Source organism: Mastomys coucha, unplaced genomic scaffold (assembly GCF_008632895.1).
Source record: "Mastomys coucha isolate ucsf_1 unplaced genomic scaffold, UCSF_Mcou_1 pScaffold3, whole genome shotgun sequence".
Classification (NCBI taxonomy): Eukaryota; Metazoa; Chordata; class Mammalia; order Rodentia; family Muridae; genus Mastomys; species Mastomys coucha.
In genome coordinates, this window is record NW_022196909.1 from 19,197,232 (window position 1) to 19,212,231 (window position 15,000).

Here is a 15,000-nt window from a genome sequence, read left to right on the forward strand (position 1 = left end):
ACAAAAAACAAAAGACAAAAACAAAAACAAAACAAAGCAAGAGAGAACCTTTCAGAGATGAAGCAGGACAGGGAGGAAATAACCTGAAGATCCTACTGAGAAGCAGGCTTGGCTGGATACTCTAAGAACCATGATAGGATTTTGGTAAAGAATTCTTTGCCAGAAAAAGGAGATGGTCAGATAAAACTCAAGGTTCTAGGGAAGAGTGAGCTATACAAAGGTGAGGTTTGGGGACAGAGGTTCCCTTCCACTAGTTTCTACAAATAGGAAAACAAACACTCCAGGTACACTGCTCAGCATGCCAAACACAATCCTGAATGTATTTGGACTTTCAATACCTCCGACATCTCTCTAATTCAGCACAAGAACAATCATCACATTAAGAGTTACATCTCCTCCTAGTACCTAGGTTACAGGTCAAACTAGAACAGACTAATTTACTTTCCTGAAGGATTCTAAGGTTCCACTCTTGGGAAACAAGAGCTGCCACTCAGCTCCTTATGCCTGTCAAAGAATGTGTAGTGTACAGCCCAACCACAGAAGGCATTTAACACCAAGCACACCCTGGAAGAAGCCTAAGGGAGAAGCAGAGAGGACATCTGTGGAGCTTCCGATGGATGCACGTCAAGTGCAGACACACAGGAAGAAAACACAAGGATCTTTAGAGGTGCCCAAGGTTCTTAGGAGATCCAAGAACAGAGTACAGCAAAGGTAAGACTGCCTCACAAAGGGCAGGAGACACTAGCATGAGATGAAGGTAGACTCACAAGGATCAGAGATAGGCATTTGCAAGACAAAAAGCGAATACTCCAGAAAGAGGTGGCAGCAAATAGCCGAGATGTAGAGAGAAGATACAGAGGTGGGGGAGAAATAGGTTGTGAAGGCTGCGAGGAGGCACTGGGCAGTCCTTTAGGGCTAGTGAGAAATAATTATCCAGAATCTATTGCACAGCACAGATTTACAAGTAAGAAGAGCAGAAAGAACAACAAAAAAAATATTTTTGCTGTCCTGTTGCAGAATCTCATAATACAGAAAATACCTTGCTGACTCATTTCTATTTATAGTAAGTAATACTACCCCCAATTGTCCTCACATGTGAGTAGGCTTGTAAAAGCTGAAATGTAGTGTGTGCATGAGGCTGTGCATGTGTGTGTGTGCACACATGCGCGTGTAGGGTCTCAGTACCATATATCCACTAAGCTAGGGTCTCAGTACTATATCCACTAAGCTACATCTCCAGCCCAGCCCATGGTTACTCTTACAGAAGGTGAGTGGCAGAGTACCTTTTGTTCTACCTTAAGGTCAAACTCCAGTGTGCAGAAGCACCACGTAAGTAGCTTGATAAAAATAGAGGTGCCTGGGTTGGACTACCTTAATTCAGCCCATCAGTAAGTGTGGTAAGTCAGTGTTTCCTATGAACATCCAAGGACTCATTCTTAACTTTCCTAAACAAACCTACTGTTTAAGTGTAGCAGCAACACAGCTGGGCAATAAGGGGGTACCCATCCCGACTATCCGGAGCACTGTGTACTTCAAGTGAACAGAAAAAAAGCATAAGAGCCCCAAGAATGTAACATCAAATACATTTAAGAAACACTTTTTTAACACAGTTCCTATCATAATAATTTTCTAAATCATAGTCATACAGACAAAACAGTCAATTCTCCTTATAAGAACTGTGAGCTCAAAAATTCCTGATCAATCTTCTAAGAAAACTTTAATTTTCAATGAATACATGCAGCAGAAGTTAGCAGAATCTAAAAAGTTGGCAAGTATAATGAAAAAGTATATAGGCTTAACTGCATCGTTCAGGGCTACAGTGCTCAACTTGCCAAAGGCAAGCGTTTGATCCCCAGAATGACCACCAAAAACCAAGAAACGCCAGGTGAAGGACTCACTTCAAAACAAACAAACAAACAAACAAACAAACAAACAAACCTGGACACATGCCTGTAATCCCAGTGGCAGAGAAGCTAAGGCAAGAGAACCTTAAACTGAAGGCCAGCCTACCAAGATTCTACAATGGACGGACGACAAAAGCAAACAAACTTGGACATCAGTTCACAGGAAGAGACAAATGAAAAAGTAAATGTCAATGGATATTTTAATTTTAGGATTAAAAGCAACCTATATCATAATCAGAATGAATGGTACTTAAATACATATTTGAGGCTGAAGAGATGTAGTCTAGGAGGGAATTAAATCATAGGCTTGTGATTTAATCACAGTGGTTGCTATCAACTCCCCTCAGCCCTACCTTGAGACATAAGCCATTTTCCCACTGAGAAGTAAAATCTACTTCCTTTATTCCAGGCAGACAGATGTGTGACTGCTTGCTTAAGCTAGGTCCTAAAGCCTTGCAGCTTTGGTCTGATTCTCAGAACCTTTGATCTGGGGGCAAGTCGGTCATTTCGAAGCCTCTGTTATATAAGAAAGCCTACAGTAGCCTTGTGAAGACAGGTGACCACCTCTCTCTCATCCCAGCCATTACGAACCAGGCCTAAAATGGATGATACATGGCAACCTTTATGTCCCTACCAGTTGACTGACTGCAATCTCTGTATGTAAGTGACTCCAAGGAAAATTGCCCAATTGTACTGAGTCAACACATAATTATTTTAAAACACTAAACTTTGGGATAGATTTCTACAAAATGACGTATGAGCAAAACAGCTGCCTGAGCATTCAACATTCTGTGACAGAAACTACCTGTTATATTCACTGTTCCCAATGCCCAATTCAACACTACTGTTTAAGTAAAATCTAATGGGAATGGCACCAAAGAGGTGGCATTTCCAATTCACATATAGGGAGGGGCAAGGTATTGTTTGAGCTCCAAATCCTATGTACCTTTGGTAGTTCCCTTCTTAGAGCCACTGGGGGCCATCAGCACTTCTAAGGGAATTTCCCCTTTTCTCTCCCTGGTCTTTCATACTCATTTGTCATGACTTACATATTAGCCTGCATTAATGTATAGTAACTATCCCTCCTTGAATGTTTTTATCTTTTATGTACATATCAATACACAAAAATGTTTCTAAATATCTACAGCAAAGCAATCTTAAATAGAGGCGTACTAGAGGAAACAGAATAAAGTTTAAACACCTTTACCTACTCAAAGGTCTCTGTACTTGGTCACCCACTTTAAAACCTCGGCCTTCTTCCGGCTTTCCTCCCCTCTCCATCCCCTATTTTTCCCAACACATTCATATTTAGATGCCAGACTTTCCCTAAAATGTTAGTTATGCTCTGTTTTCATTTATTCCTGCACGCTCATGCTTAGAAAGCTATGGTATTTCATATACACCCAATTATGGTTTGCTGAAAGAAAGAACCAGTCAAAAGCCAGGATACATTACAGTGAAGATCTCTTATTCAAAACTATGAAGTTATAGTCTTAAAAAAAATGCTTTTGGTGGTGGTGGTGGTGGTGGTGGCGGCGGCGCACGCCTTTGATCCCAGCACTTGGGAGGCAGAGGCAGGTGGATTTCTGAGTTCGAGGCCAGCCTGGTCTACAGAGTGAGTTCCAGGACAGCCGGGGCTATACAGAGAAACCCTGTCTCGAAAAACCAAAAATAAATAAATAAATAAAATGCTTTTATAGCAGCACAAAAAAAAAAAAAAAAAAAAAGACTCCTTAAATCTTAAACCCCCATTTGGTTCTAGGTCAAAACTTGGTTTAAGTTGACTTCTTTTCATTGCCAATAATTTTCCCTCTAAGAGCATATGACACAGGACGTGAGTCACATCAGAAAGTGAGTAACAGGAATTGCAGGAACAAGGAAGTGCGGCTGTACTGTGAACTCCTGCTTGGAAGCAGTCTTGTCAAACAACTGAGCTCTATCTTTTCTTTCCTACTGGATGTCCATCAACCCACATTACTTAATGCCTTTGATTTTCATTTTTATTGCCTTATTTTATCCCACGCTACTGACTGCCTTGTTTCAGGCAAGGGCCATGTCACCTCCTAGACATTCTACTGGTTTCATGAGTCCTTCAGGAAACTCTGTACTGTCTGTCTCTGAATATATTGCACTCTACCTTATAGGGCAAATTATCACTTCAGATGACCTACCTGGGGAGCCATACTCCTTGCTAGATTAAAAAAAAAAAAAAAGAGGATAAAGTAGTCAGAGGTTCCGATTACCCCAACCAAACCACGAACTCAAATACTGAATGTGGCTGAGAAAGATTTAAAGGTAAAACTCAACTTGCTTCCCCAGAGCATGCAGGCATTTACGGGAGAATAAAACAGTCATTTCTTTCTTTCCTGCATACCAATCCTCCTGACTCATCCTTCTCACCACATCTCTAGCTTTAAGGAAACACCAATGCATTTAGGATTGACGGAAATGCAAGGATGACATTTAGAGCCTCCACTTTATCTCTCTGCTATTCTGCAATGCCCTACTCACCTTTCATCTCCTCTACCCCAACTCTCAAGTTCCTCCCTTCAGAATCTCCTTTCTAGAAGAAACCTCACTCCCCAAATGTCATCCATCACCTATGTGAGTGTGTCCCCTTTCTCCCCTCCAGCCAGGGACGAGGGCAAAATTCCAAGAAATACATTTGGCGTGGCGCTTTAGGCTCGCTGTCATGCGGTTAAGTGTTGAGTACTGTACTTAACAAAACCCAGTGGTGAACTCCACTGCCTTGATTAGAACTTGCAGGAAGACAAGTGTATCAAACACTGTACCGGGGCTCTAAGGAGAAATGATAACATATGATTGCAGGCCTTGTTCCGGGCCTACCTAAACTCTCGAATACTTTTCAGAAACCCCATTCAGATGTCACCTAACTCCAAGAGCTCATTTGGAAAACCTACGGCGCGGTTCACGTATAAATCCTACCCTGCCTGGTCGCCCTTAATAAGATGAGTTCACTGAACCCCCTTGAAGAGACACTCTGAAGAACGCCGATGCTGGTTACAATTCATTTCCCCGTTACTTTTGTGACCTTGGGCAAATCGGTTAATGTTTTGAACGTCAGCTCCCTCTTTTGGGAAACAACGTTAGGAAGAAAACCACCTCCCATAACGGACTACAATAAATACCTTTTAAATGTTACAAACACTAACCCAATCTAAAGACAGTCAATAAAACTGACCCTCCCTTCCTCGAAAGCACCGGCACTGTGATTTTCTTTTTCCTTAAGGGTCAAGGGCTACCGAAACTCGCCGGGCCTGGAGAGGGCGGCGGCCTCACAAGACGACCAGGAACAAACTCGCTCAGAGACGTAAGTCCTCAAGACTCGAAAAGTGCCTCGGCTACCCCACCCCACCCCGCCTCCCACCCGGCCTCACCTTGGTGGTCGTAGACGCTCACGTAGGAGATCCCCACGGCCATACACCACACCACGAGGCTGGCGATGTCGGAGAAGCTGGGCTCCTGCACTTCCTCGGTGATCACCAGGCCCATGTGCACCGGCAGCTTCTGCAGGGACCGGCCGTCCGCGCGCCAGCGCAGCTGGGGGTGCCTGGCGGCCGATCCCGGTCTCCCCGGCGGGGGCCGGTGGTGGGGACGCCGGTACCTGCCGACCGCCGGGGGCTTGCGGCGCGCGAAGCGGAGCGGCGCTAGGACCGCGGCGGAGGCGGCGCGGCAGTAGCGCCGCCAGATCCAGTTCCAGGCGTCGAAGCGAACGCGGAGCCAGGAGGCGAGCGTGCGGTGCAGGCAGAGCAGCGCGTGCAGCCCCCGCCACACCAGCTCGTACAGCCCCGTCATACTCCCGGGGCGCTCGGGCACCGTCTCCTCCCTCCGGCCCACACCTGCGGCGCGACGGGGTCTCATCCGCCCCAGCGGCCGGCGCGGGCCATCGCTCCGCGTCCCCCCACCCCCCGCGCCCGAGCCCCTCGCCACTGCCAACACCTCACCTAGCCCCCGCCGCCATCTTCATCCGCCCCTGGCAGCCCCGCCCCCGCGAGTACATGGACGGTTCTGATTGGCTGCCGGGGAACTCCGGACGCGACTTAAGGGGAGGGGGGGTGGCTGGAGCTGCCACGAAGAGGGCGTGCGCTTGAGAACGAGGCCGGCGCCGGGCCGCTGGCGCCCCCTGGGGGTGGGGAGGGCGACGTGCCAACGCCCCTAAGTCTCGGGTGTTAGGAATGAGCTGTTTGGTCCTCAGACTTGAGAGGAGGGGCTGCATCTTGGGATCTGTTGCCTATCTCCCCCTCACGGCCGTGACAGAAACGATTCCCAAGGAGTTCAAAGTAATCTAAATGAACTGGAAGTTACACAGAGAGAATCCACTGCGTCTGCAAGTGCAGATGCTGGAAATCAACCAAGGTCCCCAAATAGAAAATGTCCCCAAAGGCTCGCGCGTTCTGGGAGAGGTCTCAGCACAGTTCTTTGTCCAATCTCCCGATGAGAATCAAACTTCCCAGAGTGGGAATGAGGTCCTACAGCATAGGACTTGGGAACCGACTATCTTGACACTGTTAGGGTCCCTAACAAATCAATCTCTGCCACCTGTCCTTAATAGACCAATGACACAATAGACAGTAAATGCAGAAAAGGGAAACTGAATCGATGTGGCCGCACTGAGAAGAGATTCAGTGCCCAGATACACGCGGGTGCATATGGTGTCCATCTTCAGGGTCCTAAAATGAAGTTTAAGTACAGATAGAAAACAGAAGATGTGTGTAGCTAAGAAATCCTGGTCAAGGTGGTATACTACGTAACCATCACTCTCTCAGCCCCAGTCTCTTCCACAAAGAGAGTCTAGCAAGTTGTATGAAGTCATTTTCCCAGAGACAAATCCCCTTCCGGCTTCAAGTTCTAGCCTTTCCCTTCTCTCAACATGTGATCCTTGTAGAAAGTCCAATTTCTTTGGGGTCCATTTTGTTTCGATAATCTAATAGCCAAGGTGAGGCGGGTGCCAGAAATGTCTCAGAATATCTTCATTCTTGCCAGAGTAGGTACAGAGTCCTTACTGGCTGCCCACTGCTTCTATGGAAAAGGTGGTCCGCCACCTGATGGCCCAGTTACTTCATTCATTCAAGAAATTCTGCCCTCCCGGTTAGGAGTTAGGTTGGCAGTGGATGGGAAAACATGTATGATGCTTGAACTTAGCCACCTCTGCCATCCGATGTAAAGTGACCTCTAGCCTGTCATTTTACAGCCCCAAGTTCTAGCTAATCTTTACTTAACCTAATCCTCTGGGTCACTCTGAACTTCCCCTGCAGCAGTTCTAGATAATAATCGCCTCTTTTGTTTAGCCTCTTCCTACTGAATTCCTCTTTCGCAGTTTGGTATTGCTCAAATCCCAACCCATTTCTCAAGGTGTACCTTGTGTACCTAGAGAATATGCACATATTACATTTTCATACAAATATATAAACGTATACAGTTGGATCTGTGGGATACAGCCATATTTTTATCTGTATAGCCCCTTTTCCCACTGGGAAATGTCTGTAGGCCTTAATGTTTTGACCATTGCCACTTTTTTGATTGGTCTCATTTCTGTAAGAAATGTTTTGCTTTGCTTTAGTTTAAAACTTGTTTAAAAGAGTCATGTCCATCTGCAAGTTTTCCTGTCATTGGCAGGAAATGCCTGCAGAGAAATTTTAATCGGGCAACGTGTCTCTTCTCAAAAACCATAGCCAAAGTTATGATCTGACCAGAGTGCAGATCCAAGATGGACTACAGAATGATCTGGCTGGAATATACACACTCCCTTACACATACCTTTAATCCCTGACAATGAAGGTAGGGTAGTTTGTAGTAGAAGGAAGCATCCATGTTTAAAATTGATGTTTAATTGAAGGACAGACAAAGTGATGAATCAGAGAAAGATTTGACAGAATGAGTCAGAGATAGGATACACCCAACTCACAGAAAAACAGACAGGAAAGAGAAGCTACTTAAAAGAAGAGAGAGAAAGGAGAAAAAGAGAGAGAGAGAGGGAGAGGGAGAAAGAGGGGGAAGGAAGGGGGTTGGGGGAAGAGAGAGAATGGTGGGTAGTATATGTGTATGGCAGTTTCACAAGGACAGTTTTACCGAGACAGGTTACAGAGAGAACAACCTAAATACAGATGAAGACAGAATGAGCCAGAGAATGAGAAAGAGCCAGAACATATTAGAACATATTGCCAAAGTTAGTATGAAGCCAGTCAGAGCAATGCAGTAAGGAGCCAGACTGAATCAGTCAGCTTGGAAGATTAGATTGTATGGAGGCTAGAAGCTTCCGGGCATAGGTCTAGGGATATTTAGAACAGAGAAGGAAACACTCTCGGTTCATCCCAAGCCACATAGTTATATAGCCTGGGTACGGCTCTCAGCTCCTCCCTTCCTCTGAGGAAATAAAAAAAAAAAAATTTTTTTTTACAAGCGTCAGCTAGGGCTGAGGCACGCCCTACCTACTTCTCTCTCGCTCTTGGTCTGAGAGTCATAGCTCTTCTGAGAGTAGATAAAGTAGTCGAAGAGGGGGAACACCAGGAACAGCAGAACGCAGTTTTCTGCACTGGCTGCAGCTTAAGGTTCTGCAGCCCACATGATGTCCTAAGGAAGCAGCTAGACACTCACTAAGACCCAGCTGGCTGTTCCAGAGGCACCAAACCTGACCATCCCAGCCGCTACCCTAGCATGTTTCTCTGATGTGCTCAGTTTTTTGCTCCCATGCTCCCTACTCTGGCAAGAGTAAAGCCATTGATCTCATGTCTAACTGGCCAATTCTCAGATTCTGCCACAGCCTGTGAGCTGTAGCTATTATACTATTTTGGATGACAAACTCAAGCAAGAGGTTTCTGGTCCCATCTCCATCTGACATTGCCCTCTGATATCTGGATCCTTCACCTCTAGGCAACCGATTTCCTTCTAAAATGGCTGAAGCAGGTAGACCCTTATATTAAGGATGCTTAGCCTCCTAAACGGGACGGAGTAGGGGAGGACCACTATTCAGCTTTTGTGGCTCTCAGCATCCTAGGGACAGAATTGTCTTATGCAGGACAGTTCTCTGTGTCGCTTTGGACTGACATCATTCTCCCACTTCCCTAGAGTTCTCAGAAATAACTATAAATGTGTTCAGAATGTAACATCTTGGGACACTGAAGTAGTGGCCTCAACAACTGGGTGTTTGTTCTAATAAGCCCGTAGAAATGATGCTCTTCAGCGATATGACCTAGCAAACAGTCCAGATTATAAAGCCCTGCCCAGGGCACCTTTTGTGGTGCCTCATCTGCACTGGAAATAAGATTCCATCCTCTCTGGACAGAGTTTTAGGATAGTTATATCATGAGTCCTAGACTTCTGATATCTTTTCCTGTCTACCTATAATAAAAGCACCTTGTCTAACTAGATGTGTGGGTACACTTTTGCCTCATTAGATTGAGGCAATAGTAAAAGTGCATCCAAGATACAGTGGTCCAGCATGGCCAAAGCACTGTGAATCTACATCTGGTAGTGGTTCCCAAACTCTGGCCCATCTCTCCACTCAGAGAATGTCTTTCATGCTCAGCTGCTCTTCTGAAATAACAGAAAAGCCACAGTGGACATCTCATTTCTGCATCTTCTTATTTTGTCATTGCCCCGCCCCCAAAAGGCAGTAATGTCCCCTTTTAAGGGAATTTGGATTTCAAAAAATAAAGTCTTTATCTAACCTAATACAACCTAAATTTGACCAGAAACAAACACTAATGTAGAGTTATGCAGCCTCAGATAGGTATGAAGTTCCACATATCACAGATTTAAATTTTTCTTTACTTTTCATTTACAAAATGCATTATTTAACTTAATTATGACATTGACCAAATAATCAGTGTATGCCAGATGAAACCATTTTGCTTTGACCAAAAAAAATAATAATAATAACAATTGTTAGATAATTAAGAAGAGTGAACAAAAGGACTAGAGAGATGAGAGATGAATGGTTTGTTAGTTAAGCGCACTGGCTGCTCTTCCAGAAGACCCAGCTTCTGTTCCCACCGCCCACATAGCAGCTCACAACCTTCTTAACTCCAGTCCCAGGGAATCTGAGACCATATTCTGACCTCTGTGGGTACTGCATGTTGGAAATAATTTTAAAACATTTTAAAGAATGATATACAAGAAGCCAGGCTCTGACTCAACAAACCTGCTTCAAGTCCATCTGGCCCCGTATTCTCATTCTTGCAATCTCATCAAACAGGAGATAGCACCAGGGTGGTTCCTGATGATGTTCATAGTCCCCGGTAAAAGTTTGCCCCTGGCTTCTTCTGGTTGTTATAGGAACTAAAGCAATGGTGTGCTTGGGATGCTTCCTGTGTCTGGTCTGGGGTGAGTTCTCAGTAATTTAATGGGCTACAGAGAGCGGGGGAGGGAGGGAAGGAAGGAGAACAGAGGGAGGAAGAGAGAATCTCAATCCATGTAATATCTATTATAGAGAATTGTAACCTTATGGATGAACTACAAATAATCTTTAATATATATCTTTAATATATATATATGTGTGTATACACACACACATACACATATATATGTATATATATGTATATATACATATATATGTATATATTACCTCACCCTAAAACCCTCTCAGTAAAAATAAAGAGGCAAGAGTATCAAAAGAGGCACAGAGTGGTCCTCAGTTCCCTATGTCCTCCCACAATATGTCCGACCTGACTCACAGAGGCTCATCAGAGTTGTGCAAACCAAGCTGCTGAGCAAGTGCTACCCGGCTTTGGTCGACCGACCCCACTACACTACATGAATCTCATTGTGAGAGGCCTCATGCTCAATCTGGAGTGGCGTGCTTGGGTGGCCGGGCCACCTTCGGTTCCTCCATCAGCTCTGCCAAGTCCCAGAACATGGGGACACAGAACCTACGATGAGTGGCTCTATTCTCTCAGTCTCTGCTGTGGTGGACGACCTTTCTGCAGAATCCTCAGCCCAGGACGCCCGCCCCCGCCCCCTTCCCCCGTGGTGACGCAACTTGACAGGCTGTTTCCTGGAATCCTGTTCACCTCTTCTCTGGCCTAACCTTTGGCTGCCTCCACCCTGTCCTCAGCTGCTGTCCTAAACTTGCCAAAGTGTGGTCTCTGGGCTCCCAGCTGAATGGAGGGAAGTTGGCCCTTTCTTTGGGGTCCTGTTTCTGCTTTGGCAAAGAGGTAAAAACCCACAGTCTTCTCTTTATGCTCCCTCCCCTCTACACTGTTACTGGAAACACTGTTCATGTTTCTAAGTTTTCTCTTGTTTGCTTGCCGAAAGCAGTTGATATAAAAATTTCCACTCTGAGAAAAATATAATAGAGAGGCAGGGCCCCCTTCTGGATCTTAAGAATAAAAACAAATAAGTAAATACAATGAAGATTATTGAAATAACAGGGCATTTTAAACTAGCTTCACTGTGATGGTTTATATACGCTGAGCCCTGGGAGTGGCATTATTTGAAGATGTGGCCCTGTTGGAGTAGGAGTGTCAATGTAGGCATGGGCTTTAAGACTCTCATCCTAGCTGCCTGGGAGCCAATATTATTCTAGCAGCCTTCAGATGAAGATGCAGATAGAACTCTCAGCTCCTCCTGCACCAGGCCTGCCTGGATGCTGCCAGGTTCCTGCCTTGATGATAATAGACTGAACCTCTGAACCTGACCTGTAAGCCAGCCCCAATTAAATATTGTCCTTATAAGAGTTGCCTTGGTCATGGTGTCTGGTCACAGCAGTAAAACCCTAAGTAAGACATTAACTATTTTATTTTCCAAATGCTGACGATCTACATTTCTTTTTTTTTTGTTTGTTTTGTTTTGTTTTGTTTGGTTTGGTTTGGTTTTTTCGAGACAGGCTTTCTCTGGGTAGTCCTGGCTGTCCTGGAACTCACTCTGTAGACCAGGCTGGCCTCGAACTCAGAAATCCACCTGCCTCTACCTCCCAAGTGTTGGGATTAAAGGCATGTGCCACCACCGCCCGACAATCTACATTTCTAAGTTCTTTCCTAGGGTGGTGATTGAATCATTAATCTGCTCCAGTAGCAGGGCCTGAAAAAGATCAAGCACTGTTATTGTGAGTGCCAGTGATATTGCCCAGTGAGGGGCTGGAAGTCCCCTTAGAGTTTTCATGCAATTCTTAGAGTAAGAAGAATGGGAGGGCAACAACCACCCTCCCCCATGGTGAATAATACCATCACCATGGGGGAGGGGCGGGGGCGGGGCGTCCTGGGCTGAGGATTCTGCCACAGAGACTAAGAGTACAGAGCCACTCATCGTAGGTTCTGTGTCCCCCATGTTCTGGGACTTGGTAGAGCTGATGGAGGAACCGAAGGTGGCCCGGCCACCCAAGACGAGGTTCTCAAGGTCGTACCACTCTGAGACTCACTCATTGCAGCTATGCTAACTAGCGGGCTGCACTCAAAGAGTTCGACAGCCATTCCTCCTGCATGGCCCTCGGCACATTACGATAACCTAGCGCATTAGTTGATTTTTGAATTCTAAACAAGTTGTCTCCCTTGAATAAGTCTTATAGGGTGAGGATATATGATTCTATATTTACATTCTTATATTTGATTTGGTAATATTAATAATATTTTACATTTGTGTTAGTGAGAGATACTAGCCAATAATTAAAAAAAAAATATTATTTTATGTAAGCAAGTTTTGCCTGCATGTTTGTCTGTACACCACATGTGTCTATGGTGGCTATAGAGGCCAGAAGGGCGCATCATATCCCTGGAACTGGAATTACACTTCGTTGTGATCTACCATATGGGTGCTGGTAATTGAACCTAGGTGCTCTGGAAGCATAGCCAATGCTCTTAACCGATAAGCCATTATGAGCCCCCAAACTATAATTTTCTTACAATGTCCTATTTGGTTCTAGCTTAAGGGAAATTCTGCTTTCATAGGATGAGTTAGTGTTGTACCAAAGGCGGGGGGGGGGGGGGGGGGGGGGGGGGGCTGCTGCTGAGGCCCGGGTCTTTCTCTCTCCCCAGTGCTGACCTGTTGCTGCATGGGGCCTTAGTTAAAAAGGAGGCAATGTATAAGTTATTTTATTGTAGGAAGGAGAAAATATGCTGGTTAAGTAAAGGGAAGGAAAGGAGAGGAAGGAGAGAGAGAGAGAGGAGGAAAGCAAGAGAAGAGAACAAAGAGCAGAGAGGAGAGAGAGAGCAAGAGAGGGAGAGTGAGAGAAAGAGGAAGAGAGCAAGAGAAGGGTAAGAATAAGAGAGTGAGGAGGGGGCAAACCACCCCTTTTATTGTATGGGGCGTGGCATGCCTGGCTTGTGGTCAGATGACTAGGTCTAGGGTCCAGCTAGAATGCTGGGAGTTTGAGGCAGTGTCTGCCTGATAGAGCACACATCTCCTGCAGGGGCAGCTGTGAGGGGTTTGGGCTGAAATCTGAACCATGTCTCAGGAGCTATCACCGAACGCCTACCATCCCTTGTGAACAAATTTACTCTGCTCAGTGGGTCTCCAGGATTCTGAGGTGGCAGCTCTACTGGACTCCAGCTGTCAGAACAACCCACTGCCCACAAGTTAGGAGAGATTATTTCTGCTTCTATATGCTGAAGAATATTGTAGAGAATTAATAGAACTTTTTTTTCTTAAACATTTGCTAAAAATCTCCACTATGTAGATATGGAATAAATATTGTGGTTTGGAACCATTCTCAACCACTCCTTAAGTTTGTCCCAAGAATAAGATCCACGTTTTAGGGGCTGGAGAGATGGCTCAGCGGTTAAGAGAGATGGCTCGGCGGTTAAGACTGCTCTTCCAGAGGTCCTGAGCTCAATTCCCAGCAACCACATGGTGGCTCACAACCATCGGTAATGAGATCTGATGCCCTCTTCTGGTGTGTCTGAAGACAGCTACAGTGTAATTAGATATAATAATAAATAAATCTTTAAAAAAAATCCACGTTTTGACAAAGATTTTTGTTAATCATCTGTCTTCCTAAAATTTAAAGTTTCTAACTGTAGGAGAGAATGGCTTAGGAGGCAAAAACTGAAAGAATCAAAATAATTCCAGGGTGGCTAGGGATGTAGCTCAGTTGGTAGGCTGCCCAGCAGGCATGAAACCCTACTTTGATACCACAGAACGTTAACAGGGTGTGACAGACACACTTGTAATCCAAGCCCTCAGGAGGGAGAAATAGGAGGATCAAAAGCTCAAGGTCCCCCTTAACTAAATAGCAAGTTTGAGTGAAAGGCCAGCCTGGGATACATGAGACACTGCCTCAAAAAGGAAACAAAGCAAAAAACATACATAGGTCCAGAGGACAGATGGAGTCATTTTCCCTCTCTTTCATGTAAGTCTCAGGCCTGCAGTTCCAGCTGTTGTGAATTCGTGTGTGCCATTTCATTGTCATAGCTGGAAAATATCATTTTGCGAATGTGTACTCCCTCTGGCCCTTACCATCTTTCTGTCCCCTCCTCTACTATGGTTTGTGGAAGAGGGAGTGATATAGATGTCCCCTTTGGAGTTGAACACTCCACAGTCTCTCAGGCTTTGCACAATGAATAGTTATGGCTCTCTGTATTAATTACCATCTACTGCATAAAGAAGCTTCTCTTCTGTGGTTGAGAGATTCACTGGTCTAGGTATAAAGATAAGAACTTGGAGGGTCATCTCGGGCTGTGTCCATTTAGCAGACTCACAGTACTAGGTTCTCCCCTAGGGCCTATGATCCTTATGTCCTGTGACTCAGGTATGTGGAGTCTTCAGCAATGGGGCCTTACCTTTGAACTCTGGTGGGTAGCCAAGGATAACAGCAACACATATAATGGGAAAAGTCTGTGAAACCCTACTGATCAATAACTTGAAAAGCAGCATTCTATACTGGACCTTGAGCTTTTCATTTAATAGCTGTATCTATTAAGTTTGTGTTGCTGTGATAAGATAACATGACCAAGGCAATTTTATGGAAGAAAGAGCTTAGTACGTCTTAAGGTTCCAGAGAGAGAAGAGTTCATCGTGGCACAGAGGCATGGCATGAGAAGCTATCACATTTTTAACCACAAACATAAAGTAGAGCAAGGGGCTGAAGAAATGGTTGAGAGTACTGATTGCTCTTCCATAGGTTCTGAGTTCAATTCCCAGCAAC

At 45.1% G+C, this 15,000-nt stretch overlaps 1 protein-coding gene across 1 annotated transcript in view; it reads right to left on the reverse strand.

Moving 5' to 3' along the window:
• Nus1 (NUS1 dehydrodolichyl diphosphate synthase subunit) overlaps nucleotides 1-5,917 on the reverse strand; it is a 33,327-nt gene extending 27,410 nt beyond the window's left edge. The window contains exon 1 of the mRNA XM_031348538.1: nucleotides 5,303-5,917. Coding sequence (XP_031204398.1) covers nucleotides 5,303-5,786 — 484 coding nt within the window. The 5' untranslated portion in view covers nucleotides 5,787-5,917. The remainder of the gene's footprint in view (nucleotides 1-5,302) is intronic.
• Nucleotides 5,918-15,000: the final 9,083 nt, after the last annotated feature.